Source organism: Cylas formicarius, unplaced genomic scaffold (genome assembly GCF_029955315.1).
Source record: "Cylas formicarius isolate icCylForm1 unplaced genomic scaffold, icCylForm1.1 PGA_scaffold_1__22_contigs__length_36826433, whole genome shotgun sequence".
Lineage (NCBI taxonomy): Eukaryota > Metazoa > Arthropoda > Insecta > Coleoptera > Brentidae > Cylas > Cylas formicarius.
In genome coordinates, this window is record NW_026844264.1 from 5,630,112 (window position 1) to 5,654,324 (window position 24,213).

The following is a 24,213-nucleotide window of genomic DNA, read 5'->3' on the forward strand; positions in this document are numbered from 1 at the left end:
CAATAGGATTGGCCTGAGTTGCTGAGCCAGCTGAACTTTCATGTACCCTCAAGGACTATAAGGGCGTCACCTGTATTTCACCTAGTAACCCCAGGAATCAATTTTTGATTAAAGGTGTTCTCTATCAGTTGATGAAATTATTTAATGACTTCTGCAATCATATTGATGTTTTTTCTCTTAGTTTACCACATTAATTAAAGGCAATTTTGAAATATTGTAATGGATTGTATGTTTCACTATTACTTTGCTGGAGTGTATATAGTTGACTACTTATTAGAATTATAGTTATAGTTCTGAAAATAAAATTGTCTTCTAAATGGATGTTAATCTATTAGACAATAAAGAATATTGTTGTTATTATTATTTAAAGGAATTACCGACTGGAATACTTTTTTTACCTTATTTACTACGCTTTATTTTAAATGAATAAGTTTACAAATATTCGCTGGTCAGCACTTAGGTGCACTGGTATAACAAATAAATGGCTCTTCTATTAAACACTCTTTCATAGCTTAAAATATTTTTGACATTATCAGGGAGTTAATTATATGAGTTGGAAGTCTGATATATAGGGTTTGGTAACTCCCTTTTACTTTTAATGATATTGGGATGTATATAATATTGTGCAGTGTTTTTACTTTGCTTTTTGAGCTTTATTTAAAATTGCAATACTATATTCAGCTTCCACACCCCTAAATTCTCGTATAGGTCCTAAGTGTGAGTTAATCGGTATAATTAAATATAATTTTTATTAGTTTAAAATGGGTATATTAATCGTAGTATTATAAGGTGGGTAGATTTCTATTGCTGTACAGTAAATCATGAGTGTAATTTTCCTAGAAATATGTCTAATGGGTTCATTCCAACTAAGATTATTGTCAACTAAAAGGGTATTTTTAAAGTCCCAGCTACCCAGCTACTACTTTTGATACATTCTCAGTACGTTTATTTTTTAGTTTTATTTTCGGAATTTGAACAGTGTTATTTTTATGTTTAAATAACATAAATTTGGTTTTATTGACATTGATTTTTAAGTCATAAAAAAATTACCAGCTTCTCAGACTAAGCACATTGTGGGAGTAGAATAGTGAACCAATAATCAAGCCCTGTTGTACCCCAAAATTACAATTCTCTGAAAGGCTGATATTTATACCTACGCTTACATACTGTAGCCTATCAGAAAAATAAGATTGTATCGCGATATATCGCCCGCGAACGTCATTTAACATAATTTTAAAAGAAACAACAATATTTGTATTTCACGGGTAAATCCAAGTGGGAAACGTTCTTTATCTTTCTTCGATAGTTCCAATTGTTTCTCAGTCAATTTAACTAAGAGAAAAACATATTTTGAATCCAAAATTGATAGGTATATTTTATAGAAAACCATTTGACATATATTGGAAGTACACTGAAAATTTAGCTTTTTAATAGTCATATTCGTATTGTTCAATACAACTGAAATAGTATATTATGCAACAAGTGCGGTGAACGGCATTTGACTCACGAGTTTATTTCACACGAGCGGAGCGAGTTTTTAATACGCGAGTGAGTTAAAAAGTTTACCGAACGTGTTGCATACTATACTTTTTCTACGACCGTTAGTTTTTGGGTACTAACGACTAGCAAATCAAATTTTCAATGTACCTCAGGTAAAACAGAATGTACGTATTTTATAACATAGTATTCTATAAAAAATGCTCTGGTAATTTCTTGGCTGAATTATGTTTTTTCTTATCTACGTTGACTGAGAAAAAAAGACATTAAAATTTTTGAAGGAAAAAAATAAAGAACATTTCCGAAATGTCCGAAGTGGCTCGGATTCATGGGAGATGAAACTGACGTCGTAAAATGACGCAGAAGGGAGTAGAAAAAAGAAATTCCAACGATTATGGCAATAAAAATTAAACATAAAATACTGAGAAAAGAAAATATGAATTCTAAACAAACTAAATATGCAAAACAAACTGAAATATTTCAAACAAATAATAGTAACAGTTGCAGAAAAAATAAACATTCCATTGAAAAAATGCACATCCCTCTCAATCTATATCTACCAAAATCAAAATAGATATCTTTGGGAAAACTCTTCTCCACAAATATAGAAATTATTTTCTGCGAGAAAAATATTTAGTACAACACACTGGAAATTTGCAAGAACATTTGAATGTCCCCACACTCATATTTAAAAAATAAAATTTGTTAAGATTGCTGATAATTATGTAAAATGTAATTTAATAAAATGTTCCAGGGACACAAGCTAACCAAAAAAAGCATCCACATCTACCCACGATTGAGTAGATTGATTTTAGAAGCTATAATAATAGCACTTTATTTCCAACAGTTAGCATGACCCAATTACAGGAAATGTTGAATATAAATCATATGATATATTTACAGGGAATGTAAAAACTAGAAACAAGAAAAAATGAAATATCGGTAAAAGATTATTATTATTGAATAATTAAAAGCTATTAGAAAATGGTAAATTCAAAAGTTGGTAAAGATTGTTAGGATGCACAATTTAAAATTATTTTATAGAATAGACGGTAACTCAAAAAACAGCGACGAATAAAATATGTTTTTTTTTTATTTGTGATATTATCGTTATTCTCTGATGAAATATGTATGCAACTGAAATTTAATTAGATGCTGTAGGGTGTTCGAACTAAAGAGATACATTTCGATCATTTTAAATTGAAAATTCTCGAATTTCTTAAATGGTACACCATATATACTACTATTTTTTCTGAAAGATCTTACAAAAACCATCATATATATTTTATTAAGTATTTTATATACCTGCTTTTTATGCTCTGCAATTTATTTTAACTTATATACCCTATTTTTAACTGGCAATATTTACCCTTATACCCTTTACCCATCAAAATGACATTGCCAGATTTTTACCTGACAACTGAGTAAATTTTAGCATCTAATTCAAATTCGGATGCATATGTCTTTTACATTCATACCTTTAAAAATAAATAAAAAATAACGTTTTCGTAATTTTTTTCAAGCGTGAAAAACAGATTTTTTTAGAAAAATTAAAATATTGGAAAAACAATTACGTCTAGGTATGTAATATTATTAATAAAAAAGTTGAAGAATTTTAAAAACATTAAAAATAGAGTATTCCATTTAAAAAATGGATGTTTTATTCGTCGCGCTTTTTGAACCGCCCTGTATACTGTTAAATAATTTTGAGTAGTAATATTTACAACTTTTGTATTTCCTATTTTCTCATAAGTTTTGAAGCTAATGAAATAATAAATCTTGCTCTATCATTGCCTCACCCTGCACATAAAGAATTAAAAATGGATAATACACCAAGATTTTACTATAAACAAAAACCTTTCCTACCTTTCCTACCCATTTATTTATTTCTATTTTATTTACGTTATTGTTAAATATTGAACCTTGAACTTTTCAAATGCATATAAATGAAAAACCGACAGAGTTAGAAGGCTTTAATAAGAGTACCATTTCTACGAAAAATTGAACTATAAGAAAAATATGATTCAATTCATCTAAATATGGCAAAACTAGCATCCTCTAAGAACCAATTATGTTCGACATTCATAATTGTCGAATTCCTAAAGTTGTGAATTATTATGCTGGGAAAAATTTCTCTATTATTTAGAGAATTTAAAATAAGTTTAGGGATTACCCGGATTACAATTCACCCTATAGAGAAAATAAACAAGAAGAATGTCCAATTTTTGCCTGCAAAATCTGCGATTGCAGATTATCACTGACTACTGGAAACGCGTATTGCTGATTAAATATATGGGATAAAGCTCCAAGCGTGGGACAAAGTTTTAATGGTCTATTTCAATTTTGCCAACTCGTCCAGATTTAATTAAAACTATGGCGAGACTGTCCGGGAAAGCTACTTGCGTTTCTAGCAATTAAAAATGAAATTTCGATTTTCCGTCATCAACTAGGATTTCGTGGAATGCAAACATGCGGATCCCATAACGACGTATTCCAAAGGGACCCGACAATTCAATACCTGGTGGCTTTTTGATCATGAAGAATGCAAAAATGATAGCAGCAATGTTGCCAAACTTTCCACTTTTACGTCACACGTCGGAATTCTGTTATTTTAAATAGAATGCCTTTTTTTTCTTGCGATGAATTGCGCAGGTCGAATTTAGTAGGGTCTGATAAATTCCAAATTTCTGCTTTATTACTTCCGATACTTTTTACTAACCCGGTATACACCGGAAACGCTTACAAAATACAAAAAGTGTCCGTACTGATATGGAGTCTTTTATTTGGAAACTAGCATCGTTAACAGTTTTTTTAACACTTTATTCATAATATTTATAATTAGATACACATACAGGGTGTCCAAATAGTAATGTATCTAGTTTATTATTTGTTTTTGAGAAAAATGCCAATTACAAAAGTTATACATAAAAGGAAAGGAAACAATATTACATTATTTTCAAATACAAATACAATAACAAATAAACTTGAATATTTCAAAATATATAAGTTTGGTCTAAATTATTTTAGTCTTATCTATAACTTTTGTGTTTAAATTATTTTTCTAAAATAAATAATAAATGAGATATATTAATTTGACCACTATTTGGAATTCCTGTTTATCCCGTAAAAACTATCAAGACACACTTTTCCTTAAACGATAAAGAAATTTTAATAGAGAATTCGTTTATGACTATTGATTTGAAAAAAAAAAGGAATTACACAGACAGCGAACAAGAACGAACAAACAAAAGAAAAGAATGCTTGAGCAATGAATGTTTACTAACATGGAGGCGAACTTAAACTAGTATAAATCCAAGTCAGTAACCTCAAAACTTTGTATCGATCAAGATCAGGATAGTTATTTAAAATGCAAGACGACCCCATCATCCAGATTACGTCGAAAATCCTGGAAGCCTTGAGACAGTATTTCAACAGTTTTGTTAGTAGCACAAGAGGAACATAAATGTAAAGAATGCGTAACAAACGTTTACTGATATAAAGGCGAACTTAAAATAGTATGCAAAGTGTTGTTTGCACAAATCAGTACACCCAAAAATGGTTTCCGACCAAGATCAGGATGATAATTAAAAAGGGAAAACGACTGATTATATCGGGTACCAAAAAAGTTCTAGCAACCTGGGCACAGTATTCCAACAGCATTCTGAGCACAAGAGAAACACAGAAGAACAAACATCTCACATATACCATACGGTCGACAGAGCTGTAGATGACCCCACGTTATAGAAAGTAACGAGGGCGATGAAGAAAATGAAATAACACAAATTACCGGGCAAACATGGTATTCACTTTGAATGTGTAACTATGAAGGAGAATTATTACAGCAGCAAATACATAAATTGATTGATATGAAAATTATAGATCAATGTAACTTATATAAGTTATGGCCCATAGAATACTGGACCGATTTACACATCTGCTTTGATGATTATCAACGCGGTATCAGAACACACAGGTCAACCATAGACCAGATATATTACGGTCTGAAATTTAGCGAGAAGCTGTACAGCCTCTTCATCGACTTTAAGTAAATTTACGATAGTATTTTGCGAATAGAACTTTGGAACGCTATAACAGAACTATCAATTCCCCGGAGTTTGTACGCAGAAATTCGAGGAGGGATCTAATAGCAAAGGCTCTGTCAATCGAATTTCGGATAAATACAGAACTTATGAAAATAGAAGAACAATTCACGTAGAAAAAGAAATGAAAAAATTATTCTTAATATCAATGAAATTAAAACCAAATCAGGCAAAGTCAAGAAGGAAGGATAAAAGACAAAATTTTAGATAATTGTTGAAGAAATTAGTGGACAAATGCTGGACTAGTGTGATATGACAGGGATAAGGACTATATTGTTCTATTGTTCTGAATACTGAGGCAGAACTCAACCGACCATTGGTATTGGTATTGGTATTAAAGGGGGGCGCTCTCGCGGGCGTCCAAGCACTTAGGCCACCAGATGGGCCCGTTGTGCCCCCAGGCCGCTCTAGAGGGCATCCAGAATGCCGCCCCTCCTATAGAAGGTCAGCCCAATACCGTGCACTGAGTCCGGATCGATCAGGGACGTTCCGAAGACTCCCAATCTTGCCCATGTCAAGGCAGGGCACTCGGTGAGCAGATGATACGGGGTCTCCTCCCCTTCCATGCACCACCTACACTCGAGGTCGCCTCCAATGCCTAGCAAGCAAAGATGCCTCCTAAGCCTGCAATGTCCTTTGTAGGCCACTGTTAGTGCTCTACACTCCCTTCTGGTCAGTCTAAGCAGCTCCCTGGTCCGAGGAAGGGCGGGCCCATCCATCATAAGCCTCGCCTGCCTCATTCCCGGAGCAACTCTCCAGTCCCCGGCGGCCCGATTTCTCGCCCAGGCTTCGAGAGCTCCCCGCCTCACACACGGGGCGATCCCCAAGCGGGGCTCTGGCCCTATATGCCTATGCGAGGAGCACTCTCTGGCTAAGGCGTCCGCTGCCTCATTGCCCCGGATACCGGTGTGACCCGGGACCCAGACCAACGTGACCTTCCCCTCCTCAGCCACCCTCCTCAGTACCCCTTTGCACTCCTTTATCAACAAGGAGCGCGTACGCACTGACTTCAGCGCCATAAGTGCAGCCCTACTATCCGAGCAGAAGAAGACTTTCCTGCTCCCGTGGTTGAGCCGAAGCACCTCTCTGGCCGCCATCAATAAAGCGAAAATTTCCGCCTGAAACGCAGTGCAGTACCGACCCAGAGGGACCGACAAGCTCGATCCCGTTGTCTCGCAGTACGCTCCAGCTCCGGCCAGATCTCCCATTCTGGACCCGTCCGTGTACCAGACAAGTCCATCCCAGGAGCCGACTCTGCCCTCTCTCCACTCTTCCCTTGATGGAAAGAGAAAGGTCTTAACCGACCATTGTTTGCGGGTCATAAGTTACACAGACTAGGATTTCCTAATCCTCCGAAAAGGTCAGAAATGTTAGGAAAATTATTCTTATCTGGATGGTATCTGTCAAAGAACAACTCTACATACCGACGAAGTGCAGCACCACCATTATATTTGCACTGGGCATAAACACCAGATCTCTGATTTCCCGCTTAAAAATAAGTATACTAGGTACGTTTTGATCGTTTTTTTTTTTTCAGAAAACAATAGCAATCATAGGTCAATCAAAATAAATTTTTAAATAATTGTTGTTAATTACTAGGAATTGTAATACCTTTTACCTTAATATTGTCAATAAATGCATTCATTGATTGCTAGGTAAAAATGAAAAAAATTGAAACGGCGAATTTTTGTATCTATGTTTTTTTTCTAATTGTGAACGTAATAAAATAAATAATAACATATTTTCCAAGAAACTTCCACAGGATACTGTAATAATATTTACAAATTTTCTGGATTCGTCTCCTGCGGCGGTTGTTGATGAATCGATCCTCTGTGGATTTTTTTAGAACTTAACTGAAACTGAGAACTGACAACAACCGAATCAGGAGGAATCAAGAAGATTTGTAAATAGTAACAATAAAATAATAAACAAACGAAAAAATCCGTAAGTATTGACTTTAAGTTTATTTGGCAATTCGAAATATTTTGATAAAAAGAATATAGAATATGGCTCATTCGTGTTGAAACATCCTGTATGGTAGTCAAAAAATTATTTGAAATAATTTGCAATGGAATAAATAGTAATATGTTTTAGTTGAAATAAAAATTTTAAAATATTTTTACGTGTGGTAGCCAAATAGTCATGAAATCATTTTTTAGGGATTGCATTTATGAGATTTGCAATGCTCATGTTAAAATTAAACCGGGAACCCTTTCTAGTATTAGTACAAAAAGTAATGACTCCACTGAAACAGATATTTTAGCTGTTAACTGCGGGGTTGCACGATTTGCCAACCCATGGAAAACCTGTCGCATCCGGTCGCAACATCGAGTAGCATTTTTTATAAAATTTTTGGAACAATTTCTTCGGAATACCAGGCTGTAACCAAGTGTTTTTTCCATTTGTGCCTTGATCATTCACTCCGTTTAAAAAAATATTCATCTGCACTGTAAACCCAAAAGATTCGTTAAAAAACAAATCCCAGAAAACTTACTTTAGAGTCGTTTTTGATTGTCTTTCATTGCGTAGAATATTTTTTGGCAGCTTATCACTATCAAAATTTGCAAAAATAACGCGACTGGAGCATGTGTGTGTGTGTCTGCTTTATATTTATCTTTGGATCACTTACATCATTATTATTTCGAAACGGGAAATCGTTGTTCAAGGAGACACTATTTAAATACATCCGTGGGTATACTGTATATATGTTAACTGAAGAGATGGCGTAAGGGTTTCAACCCTATACGGAATAAAACTCTCCCCAAAAACCAAAGCACTGTTCTATTTGACCACCTATTGCAACATTGCCTTTCGGCTATTCGGTCTATATCGTACTGCCGTTCGTTCTTGCGTAGCCGGAACAGCATGCCGCTCGTCCGTCCTGACTCAGCATACGTGACTCTTGGCGGCCATAGACAACATATCGCTAACACGGCCATCCTATTCTGAAAGCGTCCTCGCGCTATTTCTAAAATTTTAGAAACCAACAACAGAATTTTTGTAAATGTTACTATTTAAAGTTTAACTCATTACAATCAGACAACGGGGTTGCTATTGTACCACGATTTTTTTTTCAATAATGGGATTGCCATTATTCCTCTACTTAATAATGGGATTGCCATTATTAACCTCGTTTTTTTTAATAATGGGATTGCCATTATTCTTCTACTTAATAATGGGATTGCCATTATTAACCTTTTTTTTAAATAATAGGATTGCCATTATTTTTTACTTAATAATGGGATTGCCATTATTAACATCTTTTTTTTAAATAATGGGATTGCCATTATTCTTCTACTTAATAATGGGATTGCCATTATTAACCTTTTTTTTTAATAATTGGATTGCCATTATTCTTCTACTTAATAATGGGATTGCCATTATTAACCTCTTTTTTTTCAATAATGGGATTGCCATTATTCTTCTAATTAATAATGGGATTGCCATTATTCTTCTACTTAATAATGGGATTGCCATTATTAACCTCTTTTTTTTCAATAATAGGATTGCCATTATTCTTCTACTTAATAATGGGATTGCCATTATTAACCTCACTTTTTTTTTAAACTTTAAATAAACAATGAAAAAGTAAACAATCGTACGTTACCGACTTTTTGTGAATTCGTAGACGGCCATGCACGTAGTTGTTCATGAGCAGCTACAGTAGTCCGCCGTTCCTGTTCTTGTAACGCATATCGGTCATTAGGCATTGCACGTACAGTAAATGGTCCTTTGTGTTTCCGTTTCAATTTTCCTCCGCCGGCTAGCTGAGCAACTTCAACAGCCACAAGTTCCTAGAGTCTCTGCAACGGCTTTGTCTGGATCAACAATGTTATCGCTCGGTGATGCGTCTAATAGGAGCTGCTGATTAACCAGCAACCTCGGCTTTCTTCTATGGCAGGAAGTACCACAGTCTATTTTTTTTCTCCGTAGTCAAAGTTGTTTTCATAGTTCATTCATAGTTCAAAGCAAACGCATTAGTGGCTAGCGAGTGCATAAACTACATCTTCCGGGTTCTGTATGGCCACCTCAATGCTTATTGAAGTGCCAGTATTTTGCTCTGACGACTCTGTTATTGACATCACGTAGGTCCACGCACATTCGAACTTCACCATTCTTTTTTGATACTAGAACTATCGGGCTTTCATATTCTGAGCGACTTTCACGAATTATACCCGCACTTAAAAGGTCATTAACTATTGTCTTAACTTGAAGTCTTTCTTGATATGCCAACCTATGAGGTCGATACGCCACTGGATTAGTGTCCTTTAAGTTTATTGTCATTTCACCAGCCATAGTCTTGTCGGGAGTATTTTTGTAAAAGAATAAAAGACTTGCTATTCTTAATTTCAAGTCCTCTTTCAAGTCAGGTTGATTAATCACAACCCTATCCACACTTTTTAAATTAATTACGTTCGAAATATTGAGCAGGTTATGGTGCAATTCGAGCCCAAAATTGTTTTTTTTCGATTTGTAAACAAAGTCGACTGATGACATTCCATCCAATAATTAGGTGAGTGTTCCCTGGCGGAATAATATCTGGTACGACCGCATAAGTAATATCCAAACTCAACGTCGGCATGACAATGATTAAATTACAAACACCAATAGCATAAACAATTTGGGTGCCAAATCCCGAGAAAGCACGGACCCTGTTTTGATTATCGCATCCAGAGCGCACTATTTTCGAACAATTTCGCGGCCACATTTAAAACCTTCTTGGATTTTTCATGGCTTACCTCTCGTTTTTCCCCTAACTTCGAGGCATGTCATCGATTTCCAAAACACGTTTTAATTTTTCAAAGCCTGCCTGCTTTAGCGATCATTAAATTATCGCTGACGTTTAATTCATCGTTTAATTTCGTAGCGTCTTAACTACTCACGTTAAGTTGAATGTTGATGTTGACGCTTGCGTACTTGAGCCAACTGCTACGGGAAGGTTGGGCGTTGGCATTTCCTGTGAATGTGACGATGACATCATCGCCATCTTTGTTTGATTCGCCAATTCAGCACTTTGCCACTTCAGTTTTTGCCACTGCACTGTCCCTTTCGAAAGTTCAGAAATAGACTTGACACTAGGTGACACATTATCTCCGTTCGAATCTGTTGTAAGATTCAGCGCGGCACCGTTTGTGAAATTGTCTGCCGCCATTTTCACACTAATTCGTATTGCTTTTGCAACACTGGACACGGAACTATCCCACTTCTGATGTTAACTTAAGAGATGGCGTAAGGGTTTCAACCCGAATAAAACTTTTCCCAACAACCAAAGCTCTGATCTATTTGACCACCGATTACAACACTGCCTTTCGGCTCTTCGATCTATATCGTACTGCCGTTCGTTCTTGAGTAGCTGGAACGCCATGCCGCTCGTCCGTCCTGACTCAGCATACGTGACTCTTGGCGGCCATAGAAAACATATCGCTAACATATATATAAAGCATGGCTTCATTTTACAAGGTTGAACAATTTTGAAGGGTGTGTTTCAAAATTTAATACGATTTTACGGAGATGTTACATATTCCATACTTACAGATACTGTTGCATAGTTAAATCTAAAAGAAAAACGCTCAAAGTATGTGTGATGTAAAGTCGGTAACATCCGTCGCCAACATCTAATCCAATGCATAGAAATCTATAAGCAAACAAACAATCTTAACCGTGACTCATGTCTTTACCTTTCAACAATATTATAATATAGGAAGAAGGATTTGACGGTGCTTTTGTCTAAACCGTCCTTTGGAAACTGTATCTTATGAATCGAACAAACCTTCAATTAGGTTAGGACAAACACTGTCATATTTTTTGGTAATTCAACTTCGTCTTCAGTTTATTGAATTTCAATCAATTAAAGACGTTTTCCATTTTCTCATACAAATGAAACGAACTACTTTTGCTACTTTTACGTTAGGAAAGAAACAATTATTTTTTTTATTTATATGTTAATTTATGAATGCTTTAAAAGATTGGACATTTAAAACACATATGTTTAATCTATTTTTGTGTATGTGTCCTAATCTTGGATACTAGTTTTAGTGTATGAACTGTCAAATCTTTATTATTATTTACTTTTAAAACTAATTCAGCTTCTGCTGAACCTGATAACTACGCTAAGGCAACGTTGTGAAAAAGCAATCCTTTGCCTTAGGTTCCGATCGGAAACCACATAGCACGTCTGCGTATCCTATGATGTTTTGGGATAGTCCAATTCCCAAATTTATTTTATTCTATAGACAGGAACTTCCCTACTATTCTCCAAGTACTTAGGATAATTGCCTTTTGCAGACCAGTATCTTTAATATAATCTTGGAAATGTTTTGTCACAATTCCCTCCACAGACATAACAATTGTTATCATTTTGTTGTTATTCAATATCTACATTCATTTAAGTTCAATTAGTCGATCTTGATATGTCGAAGGTTTTCGCTGCTCCTTTTGTATTGGATTCTCTGTTCCTATTTTGCCTTTTTTGTTTATAATTGCAAGATCTGACGTGCTCGGATTTGTTTTTGTTGGCATATCCCAATCTATGATCTTTATTGGTTTTCTATAAGAGTTTAGGGATGTAAATAACCCTTACAGAGGACGGCTATCGCGGCGGCGATTATCTTCCATGTACTGGTTTTCCTTTCCAGTCTCGTATTAAATGTTTAGCTTCAGTAGCTTCAAATGTAGATTAAGTTACTTTGGAGTGAGTAATGGTTATTTTGAGAATGCTGCAGCAATCTTTTTAACTCATAAGTGATGATATGCAATAGGCCTCGACCACACATCGTGGAATTTGGTTGAAATATCTGAATTTTATTATCAGTCGCCATGTTTGCACCAATGAACACTTCAAACGAAAAAGCTAATTTTTTTTAATTAATTCCAATATTTCGAAGTTGTACCAGCGGTTTTCTATATCTTTTCACCAGATATTTTTTATTTTCTAAATTATTATTAATATTGTTATGATTGTTATCTAAGAGAGACACAAAAGCTAGGCGCGAACAAGAATAAAAGTCTTTGTTCCAAATTTAATTGACGATCGAATGGACGTACTCGAAAATACAGTTAAATCGGATTAGCGTTCTGACATTCACCAAAACTCGCAAAATTAAAGCCGGTCGTTTTATTTTTGTTTCTCCTGGGAAACCCGCTCCATTGCCAAGGATTTGAGTGTGTCATAAAGCGGATTTAGTATGCAGCTGGCAACGTACCAATTGGGTCGTACGTATATTTTTCCCATAATCCTAATCCTCATCTCGCTTCAATTTTTCTTATCACGTCGATCCTCGCGATGCAGCGTTTTCTTTTGCCTCTAACTTTGGCGCAACAAACTCCGTGGACAAACACTTGGTACCCTCGACCGCAGACGATGGAAATTCCAGTGGCGCACGTCTGTCTGCGGACCTTGCCGCATCCTCTCGTTATAATCAGCGAAAATGGCGGCGTTTTGCGTATCTTCGATGTCATGGTACTTTTACTGCTCGTCCCGAACGTCATTACGGACTTGTTGGTCGTTTTTCCCTTCATTTCTATCGTGTACTGTTTATCTTGAAATCGTCGCAAAGCGTTTAAAATTTCCTCTATGTCTCGAGAATGCTTCATCTCATCGATCGTCGGCCCAACTGGTGTAGGCTCGGATATGGGCGGGGTTCCCTCCTTAGCATCTCTTTCTAAAGCTAGGGAACCCGAAAACTTTGTATTCAGTATTAACTTGGATCTGTCCGGATGGAGCGGCCTTAGTTTCGAATCCAGATAGACGAACCTTCCTCTGATGTTGGCCTCAATTGTTTCGATTGATTGGCCATCCTCTTCGTACATGTTTCACATTACCCGTGGAAATGAAACCCCGTTGGTGGTCGATATCATGGCTATTAGGGGACGTGGGTGTTGGGGGTGATTTAATTTTGCCCGTCAGCCACATTTTCAAGTTTGACTTTGACATATGGACGCAATTAGGCAATCCGAAGACCTGTCAAATGAAATTCGATATGGCGTCCCGCGGCAAACAAATAAAGTAAATAACGTTTCTTTAGTTCTTTTATAGGCAAAGCTGTTTGATTTTTAGTAAATGACCTTATTTTGTGTGTTGAAAGTGTTTAGGTGTTTTCTAAACTATAAAATCTTATTAATTTTTGTTTTTAAAATGTATTTTGCTTTTCTCAGCTCTTGGTACTGTGTAATAAAACATTCGTTTTCATTGGTGTGGTTTAAGGTCATAAAATATGAAAAAGGTTGAAAATGCCTACAATTTGTGGTTGGTTGTGGAAATCGATGAAGGTACGAGTTTTGGAAAAGAGAAATCTACCGAAAAGGACTTAACGACTCTAAAATTGGAACTGCTTAGTTTTGTAGAGAAATAGAATAGAAAAATACAACAGATATGAACAAATGGAAATATGATACCGGCTTTGAATATGGCATGGTTAATTTGTTAATATTTCAAAGCATATTCCCGTTACGAGTATATAAAGTTATAAAAATTGAATCCAGATTTAAGATATAATTTTTAAATTAGTATTTTTTAAACACCTATTTTAAATAACTAACCAAAATTATTTATCTAAAATATAATTAATATCACAATGATGTTTGTTTTTTTAAATTTGAAACATTACACACAAGTTGTAATGATATGTCAAGCAACTGTGGAACACTGCATTAATGAGAGGTAGAAGTAATAAACAAAACTTCTGTTTTCATAAAAAAACATTTGAAGAAATATATTTGAAATCAGGTTGGTTACAAGACCAAATTACATTGGGAACAGTTTCTAAATTTAGGCATTTTGTTCCACATGTTTCTTGCTCACAATGAATGAATGAACTAGTTAAATGAAAAACCCTGTATAGATGTTAAAAAGAAAGCAGTATTATTATTCTTATTGTGATTCTAATTTGCAGCACTCCATTATCACAGAGATGTTAGTTCGGAGGGCTAAAAATATAGTTCTTTAAGCTTCCCGCTAAAGTGCTATGTTCTAAGCGAGACTCACAATATAGTATTTTAGAAGCTTATTTTAATTGTCTAATCCGGTGAAAACATTGTAACCAAAGGTAAACCGCAATTCCCGATAATTGCTTTTAGAGTTATAATTTTTCGAAATTCCTCTGTAATTAATATGAATTATGAATTATTCAAAATTTCTCTGTTATTAGTTGTAATTTTTCAGAATGGGCTGTGTAATTTCTTTTCTAATTATAATTTGTTGGAATTCATATATATAGTTGAAATTCTTCAAAATTTCTTCACTGTACTTGCTTTTTATACTTAAAATTTATTATCATACCAAAATTCATTTTAATATTTTCTTGCCATACCTATGGTATTCTTTGTAATTCCTCTGCATTTCCTTCATACTTTACTCCATAATTCCTGCCCGGTTTACCTGTTTATTTTTTTCGTAAAAATTGTTTCATTTTCCTCCATGATTCGACAAGCCAGTTAGTATTATTAAAAAATTAAAATTTCATTTTTAATTTTTCAGTTCGTAGTGACAATGAAGGTGGCGAGGTAAGAAGTCGGGGTCGTAACCCACGGCGTGACGACCCACGTAGACATACGTTGGGGGCAGGCGGAGCCGAACAGCATTATCTGGCAGCCATGGCACAAGGCGGTCCTCTATCCAGAACCATGGACCTAGAGGTAACTTTAAAGATAACTAAAAACAGAAAGTAATGGCGTTGATGGAAGTATTAAATATAGTTATATAGACCTGTCACGCTGGGGGAGACTTATTTGGTAATAATAATAAAATAATATTCTTGGTATTTTAACGCCGGCTCCCTTACGACCTCCATTTGTTCTACTGATCTTCTGCCATTGACCTTGCCCTTGATAACAAAGTCTGAGGATCATAATTTCCATCAGCAATGAAGTATTCTTGGTATTGCAATTTCTTCTTCCCTTGCAGTTGCCATTAGCCTTCAAAGGTTTGCGCATCATGCCTCTCATCTTGCCTTGGCCAAAAGTGCGATGCTGAGACTTACCAAAATATGGAGAAGCTCATACATAACTAAAAACTCCAAAATGAATCTGGCCCCAATGGTGGTCATTCCAATCTTCTCAAAAGTCTCAAAATCGTGTTCACTTAAATCTAAAGACCGCAAATATATTGATTCCTTGGCAGCGTGGTTCTCAGAATTCTGTAGACCGCGAGGATACTGGAAGAGTTAACTTTAACCACCTATCATCATTATGCACGAAGAAAGTGTTCCAATAGTTAGGGAAAAACTCAAATAAAGAGAAGTAGAGGCTGATCGCCTTTGAGATGGTCTCATTAAATCAAACAAGTCACGTATCTTTTGACCTTGTGGAAGATCAAGAAATATAGAATGAGGAATAGAGTCATGCCAAAGATATCACGTAGCAAATGACTAAGTAAACGAGCAGAGAGAGAGAAAACCAAAATAATGAAAATTGAAAATAAGAAATTGCAATTGCATTCTGTGTGAGATTTCCACCTATGTTCTGTTTATATCGCACCATAAATTTGTCAATTAAAAGGCTCCAATTTCGCAGCTGGTATACAAATACGATCTGAGTCGTGATGCAGCTGATCATACAAGACCATTCTTCGATTAATGAGTTAGATATGGACAAGAAATAATCACTGCATGTGAAAAAAAATGTGAAAAAAGTGAAAAAACAGATATATTGTAATGGCATAAAATCTAGGAATAAGTTTATGTCGGTACTAACGGCAGGGGCACACATAGTACCTAATTAAGTCACTAGTGTTGATTATTTCGATTGTGCAATGGACACTAAGGGTAGAGACACAAAAAGTAACCTAAGCATACTGAGGGCAACAACATGCGACAGTTCAACAACACGACAGGTCATAATATGGTGAAGGGCAGAGACATACATAGTACCTAATTCAATCGCTAGTGCTGATTATTTAGATCGTGGACAATATGGGCAGAGACATAGGAAGTATCCTGTTGCAAATAATCACACCGACACTGAAGTGCAGCAACGCGCCATTATGCAATAAATACAACAGGTTATAATATGCTGAAGGGCAGAGACACACATCATAAGATTGGTACTAACAGTATAAAGTCAGGCTATAATATACTAAAGGTCAGAGACACGCGATAGTAGCCTCGACTTTCAACCAACAAAGTTACAACGTTTAAAATAATTCAAAGAAAGAACACATGTTGACAAAACTGTTTCGTGAACTGTTTTAGCCAAGAGAGCGTGTTTCTATTGCATGAAGTGGATCAAGGGGTTCATTAAAACAGAGAGACTGTTTTTACAACACCATTGATTTCCACACTTAGAAGTTAAACTAATCCAAATTTACCGAGTACAATTGGTACTAAAAATTGGAAACTATTCGACGCACTCGTCGGGAGCCCGTGGCCGTCTCCCCTCACGGCATTCTCACAAAAGCGCCCACTTCCCCGCAATGTTGCCACTACACTTTTTTTTAAACCACTTACCATTTCGTAAGCCACAACTAAACAAAAATATAAGAAAGTCATACAATAAAATGTATTATTAAATCCATTTTTATTACTAAAAACTATTGTGTTAATCAGGCTTTGCTGTTTTTTTGCACACGAAAATATTGTAAGCAAGAAGACACACCCTCTTTGATAAATTTGTAAAGATATCTTGCACTTGCATATGTTGTCGATTGGGTTGTTGTCAGGACTATTACTTGGCCAATGATTTAGACAATACCGTTGCCTTGTTGGAAAATCTAATTATTTTCAGGGTAAAGCTGTTCCACACTGGGCATCATAATGTTGAGCAATATTTCGGCATAAGTCTAACCAATAAATCCTTCCTTAATCTGCAATATTCCCAATGAAATTCTTCGGTCTACATTTACACTAAAATCGTCTACAACTATGGGCAGAACACATATAGTACCTATTTCAATCACTAGTGCTGATTATTCCGATCGTGCAATGGACACCAAGGGCAGAGACACACGAAGTATCCAGTGGCAAATAAGCCCACTGGCACTGAAGAGCAACAACATGCGACAGTGCAATAAACAACAGGTCGTAATATGCTTTTTGTAATAAACAAGTTAGGCCCTAATATACGGAAGGGCGATAGTAACAAGTAACAACGTTTAAAATATTTCAAACAGAGAACACACTATATTTAACTAAATTCCTTGGGAATATTTTATAACTTAAAAATGAAACCGATCAATAAATAAATCATTTGGTACTTCGGTAATTTAATTTTTTGTGAACACCTCTATTGTCGGCCGAGCTTAATGAACGCGTCCTTAGCAGCTATCGGCCAACATAAGACCCGCCGCCGGTAGAATTTCCGAATGCGTTTGGAACTAAAAGCTCCCACTGTTGACGTAAACTGGATAACGAACTTATTTTGTTGTAACGTAGTTACTCGGAAATGGCCGACAGTTTCCGCATTCTGCCTACGGCCCGAAACGGTTTGTTTATTTCGCTCGCTCTCGCTAGTCAGCTAATTGGGCACCGAATTGGTTTAAATTTTTGTCATCCATTGACGATGATTAACGAACTCGATCTCTGCCAATTTGAAACCGTAGCTATTTCGGCACCCGACTAATGCGGATGCTCGTGCACTAATTAAAAATTTGATAACAATATGTCGTTATCGTTTTCCTTTCGGCAACAGAGCAGAAGTGTCAAAAAAAATTAAATTTCGTTACATTATCATCAAAAGCTCAAAAATGGTATTAATAATACTGTTTTACCAGAAAAAAAAGGAATGAAATAAGCACATTTCATTGCTTTTTTTCATTGGTCATGACATCAATGCTCGTATGGATTTTCCCATAAGCTAGTAGCCACACAAGCAGCTCAAGATTTTCATTGATGTAATATTAGTTACAGCTTTTAGTAGAGACTAATGATTATTTTTCGATAAGAAAATCTTTGGTAACATTTTATTTCTTAAAAAATTAGTAATTACCGTGTATTTTTTTTTTATTTATGCAGTGCATCGCATTTAAGATGATTAAGACACACTTACATTTTAGCCATCCAAATAAATCCAGATTTGAAGTTTTGCACAATGATACAAGTTGATGGTTCGCATTTTTTAAGAGAGTCAAATTAAATTTAAATTTTAAGCGCAACCTACAGCGAATCCACAAACAGGGTTAATTTTTGATATTTTGCTTCGCCTTAAATATATCGAAAAAAGTTGTTTGGAAAAGTTGTTCCGAATGTTATTCTAAATTCACATACCGAATTTTATGATCAAGTTCGCATTTTTAGTTTTTCGAATATTTTGATCAGTACACAAAATTATTATCCATAAATAAGTAAAATTAGTAACACTAACACAAAAGAATAATTATTATATTTTAAGAGAACAATAATTTTTAATAGGTGACTAATAAAATTTAAGAAAATGATTAAAGCAATAATTTTCATAATATAAATGTCTGACTACTCCATGTATTCGAATATATTTTTCAATTCCGTCAACAGGATTGGCCGGCTTGTCGTATTCTATCACAAATTTCTGGACCTTGTTTCATAAATTTTATTTTTGATCACTCCCCAAAAAAAATTAAAATAAAAAAAAATCCAGTCAATTTTTGCTTTTGTCATGCAACTGGAAATAAATACCTACCCTGTCGCTCATTGAGAGGGAAATTTTCTGTAGCATCCAATAATTACTAATTGAAAAAGTAAACTATACGACCAGCGTTTAATGATTCATTAAAGTAAATATGAACTATAACTGTATGTGAATTCGCAATAAAATCTAAATTTCCGTATTTTAAACGATCTGAACTATCAAGTTGTATGACAAACGCAAAACTCAAATCTGTATTTATTTATATAAATATAACAAAAAGTGGCACTAGTGCAGCTGAAATTAAGAACCGCATCCGACAGGGAAAACATGCAACAAAGCAGTTAAATGGAATACTGTGGAGTACCCAAATTTGACCAGAAACTAAAATTAGGATTTATAAGACCATTGTAGACAGTATTACAACCTAAGGGGCCGAAGTATGAGAAATAACTGATTATTTACGTAAAAGATTATTGGCAATGGAAGTGGACTACTGGAGACGCTGTTGTGGACTAACACTGCGACACAAAATAAGTAACAATGAGATAAAACAAAGAATGAAAATAGACACTATCGAAGCCAGAAGTTTAAAATGGTACGGCCACGTATATCGAATGCCGGATGATAGATGGCCAAAAAAAATATTGAATTGGGTTCCTCCAGAAAAAAGGAAAAGATTACAAAAAAGAAACACATGGGAAGACGGTATAAGAAATGCAATGACCCAAAGAAATCTCCAAAAAGAGGACTGGAGAGACAGAAAGCGTTGGCGAGTAGGATGCGTGAAACGACTTTAAGTTGTATTAAAATCGCAAATATATATATGTTAACTTAAGAGATGAGGTAAGGGTTTCAACCCTATACGGAATAAAACTCTCCCCAAAAACCATAGCACTGTTCTATTTGACCACCTATTACAACATTGCCTTTCCGCTCTTCGGTCTATATCGTACTGCCGTTCGTTCTTGCGTAGCTGGAACGACATGCCGCTCGTGGGTCCTGACTCAGCATACGTGACTCTTGGCGGCCATAGAAAACATATCGCTAACACGGCCATCCTGCTCTGAAAGCGTCCTCGCGCTATTTCTAAAATTTTAGAAACCAACAACAGAATTTTTGTAAATGTTACTATTTAAAATTTAACTCATTACAATCAGACAACGGGGTTGCTATGTAACATGATTTTTTTTGCAATAATGGGATTGCCATTATTCCTCTACTTAATAATGGGATTGCCATTATTAATCTCACTCTTTTTTTTTTTCAATAATGGGATTGCCATTATTCTTCTACTTAATAATGGGATCGCCACTATTAACCTCTTTTTTTTTTCAATAATGGGATTGCCATTATTCTTCTACTTAATAATGGGATCGCCACTATTAACCTCTTTTGTTTTCAATAATGGGATTGCCATTATTCTTCTACTTAATAATGGGATCGCCATTATTAACCTCTTTTTTTTTTTCAATAATGGGATTGCCATTATTCTTCTACTTAATAATGGGATCGCCATTATTAACCTCTTTTTTTTTTCAATAATGGGATTGCCATTATTCTTCTACTTAATAATGGGATCGTCATTATTAACTTCTTTTTTTTTCAATAATGGGATTGCCATTATTCTTCTACTTAATAATGGGATCGCCATTATTAACCTCTTTTTTTTTAAATAATGGGATTGCCATTATTCTTCTACTTAATAATGGGATCGCCATTATTAACCTCTCTTTTTTTTTCAATAATGGGATTGCTATTATTCTTCTACTTAATAATGGGATCGCCATTATTAACCTCTTTTTTTTTCAATAATGGGATTGCCATCATTAACCTTTTTTTTTCTATAATGGGATTGCCATTATTCTTCTACTTAATAATGGGATCGTCATTATTAACCTCTTTTTTTTCAATAATGGGATTGCCATTATTCTTCTACTTAATAATGGGATTGCCATTATTAACCTCTTTTTTTTCAATAATGGGATTGCCATTATTAACCTCTTTTTTATTCAATAATGGGATTGCCATTATTCTTCTACTTAATAATGGGATTGCCATTATTAACCTCTTTTTTTTCAATAATGGAATTGCCATTATTCTTCTACTTAATAATGGGATTGCCATTATTAACCTCACTTTTTTTTTAAAGTTTAAATAAACAATGAAAAAGTAAACAATCGAACGTTACCGACTTTTTGTGAATTCGTAGACGGCCATGCACGCAGTTGTTCATGAGCAGCTACAGTAGTCTGCCGTCCCTGTTCTTGTAACGCATATCGGTCGTTAGGCACTGCACGTACAGTAAATTGTCCTCTGTGTTTCGGTTTCAATTTTCCTCCGCCGGCTAGCTGAGCAACTTCAACAGCCACAAGATCCTAGAGTCTCTGCAACGGCTTTGTCTGGATCAACAAAGTTATCGCTCGATGACGCGTCTAATAGGAGCTGCTGATTAACCAGCAATCTCGGCTTTCTTCTATAGCAGGAAGTACCACAGTCCATTTTTTTTCTCCGTAGTCAAAGTTGTTTTCATAGTTCATTCATAGTTCAAAGAAAACGCATTAGTGGCTAGCGCGTGCATAAACTACATCTTCCAGGTTCTGCATGGCCTCCTCAATGCTCAATGTACCAACTGTGATGTGTTTTGATCCTTCTTCAATTTGCATTCAATAGAAGGCGGATTTCATATCTAGTGTAGTGAAGTATTTTACATGGCAGAGACCATTGATCTGATCTTGAATATGCGGCAGCGGGTATCTTGCTCTGATGACTCTGTTATTGACATCACGTATGTCCACGCACATTCGAACTTCACCATTCTTTTTTGATACTAGAACTATCGGGCTTTCATATTCTGAGCGACTTTCACGAATTATACCCGCACTTAAAAAGTCATTAACTATTGTCTTAACGAAGGCCTTTGGCAATTTCTTCTGGGTTACCCAATTTGGTGGTATTTCTGCGCTTATCTTATTTTTCTATATGTTCATGTTTTTTAGAGCTTTGCAAAATAATGAAGAGCTTTTTTGTCGTAAAAATTCTTGATACGTTTTATCTGTAATATTCCCATGTTGCTGGTGTTTTATGTTTTTTATTACTTGACATAGCTTTATCTCTCTCTGTTTTGTAATCATTTTTAGGTTTGAAGTTAACGATGGTGCAATTGGCTTTGTTATACGAGCCTCGCGAAGAGGGAAGTGCTTATTAAAAAGTTCAACAATATTTTACGTAACACAGTCGACCTTGTCATTGATATCGGGGCTATAAAGAATTTTGTACCACGGAACATGGTGCAAGTCACTATCGAACTCCTAATTATTTATATTTTTTAGGTCCCTATAAGTAATTATACGAAGCGTAGTTTTGGAATATTAATGTAATAAAAAATAGTTAATCAGATATGTGGTATATATTCAATGTTCCAATTTTACTATGTTTTTTAGGATGATTTGTGAAGAATGAGTGGATGAAAGTTTCAGAATGTTCAGTAATTCGAGTAGGTTCATTTAATGCTTTATATTAATATTAATTAATTTTATATTAATATTAATAATTAAATAATATTAAATTAATATTAATATTAAAATAGAAAATTGTACGTTCGTATCTCCAAGTACATTATCAAAGACGTCAACGGCGCGATCGATACGGCCCCCAGGAGGGCTGTAGATTACGGTAAATTATATAGATGTGCAACTGAAAGACATTTTTAAACGGATATGTTCAAGTTATTAAAAATTTCACCCCCTAAATGGCTCCTGATAAAAACACCAACACCTCGCATGACCCACGGAGGTCAGTTTGGCTTATCTGGCGCGGCTAAATGCAAAAAAAAACAAATTGGAATATTTTATATCGAAACCCTATAGAAAATTTGTTTACAAACAGATTAACATGACATAGGGCAAATTCTATCCGATTCGTAAACACACAGCCTACTGCGAAATTGTTAAAACTGGATGTTTTTGAACATAATTTGGAACATTACGTTCTAAGTGAACATTTTATGTAGTTATTAATAATTTGTGCGGTAAAAGGCATTACCAAAATATATCTTACCTAGATAAATATTATTTATACTCCATTGTTTTTGATGGACAAGAACTACTGGTACTTTTTACAAAACTTCTGGGTTCCTCCTGCGTCGGTTTTTGCTGAGTCGAAATTGCTGACGTTTCGCCAATCATCCTGTTGGCTTCTTCAGAGCTTGACTCAAACTGACTGGTTTTTTACTCTGTACCTGCTTATTTATGGTTTGAGGGGGGCGCTAATGAAGGGCATAAACACTGTCTCGGATGACTGATCCCCAGTCGCGGTTAAGGTTGTTAGGTTGTTCATAGATTTCTATAGACCCTCGGATTTTTCGTTGGTTGAAGAACTGATTACATGCAAGAATTTTAGTTTTATCGAATAAAATTTTATGTCCGGTTTTGTGATTGTGTTCGGCAACAGCTGTAAACTCCTGGTATCTCAAATGGAATTTTGTCTTTGACGGACCGAAGATGTTGAGAGATTTTTGGACAAGTGGTAAATCTGGTTTTGACGTTATACTTCTTTCTAACTATTGATATGTGGCCAGTGATGTTTTGAATGTTAGGAAGGACCACTTGTCCAAAAATCTCTTAACACCTTCGGTTCGTTAAAGACAAAATTCCATTTGAGATGCCAGGAGTTTACAGCATTCCATGCATATGCGGAAAAGAATACATTGGAAAGACCGAACGAAAAATATGAACTAGGCTCAAAGAACACGAAAAAGCCTTACGACTAAGACAAATAAACCCATCAGGTGTTGCCGAAAATACTCATGAAACCGGACATAAAATTTTATTCGATAAAACTAAAATTCTTACATGTAATCAGTTCTACCAACGAAAAATCTATATATAAATCTATAAACAACCTAACAATCTTAAGCGTGACTCAGATCTCTACCTGTCGCTAATTTGGAAATCAGTCATCCGAGACGGTCTTTATGTCCCTCATTAGCGCCCCCTCAAACAATATATAAGCAGATACAGAGTAAAATACGACATAGTTTCAGTCAAGCTCTGAAGAAGCCAACAGGATGATTAGCGAAACG

The 24,213-nt window shown here is 35.2% G+C and overlaps 1 protein-coding gene across 12 annotated transcripts in view; it reads left to right on the forward strand.

Annotated features, from left to right (window-relative positions):
* Nucleotides 1-24,213, forward strand: part of LOC132697310 (coiled-coil domain-containing protein AGAP005037) — a 402,124-nt gene that overhangs the window by 145,747 nt on the left and 232,164 nt on the right. For all 12 annotated transcript variants that reach the window (XM_060662680.1, XM_060662688.1, XM_060662686.1 and 9 more), the window contains one exon: nt 15,073-15,230. In XM_060662680.1, coding sequence (XP_060518663.1) covers nt 15,073-15,230 — 158 coding nt within the window. The remainder of the gene's footprint in view (nt 1-15,072; nt 15,231-24,213) is intronic.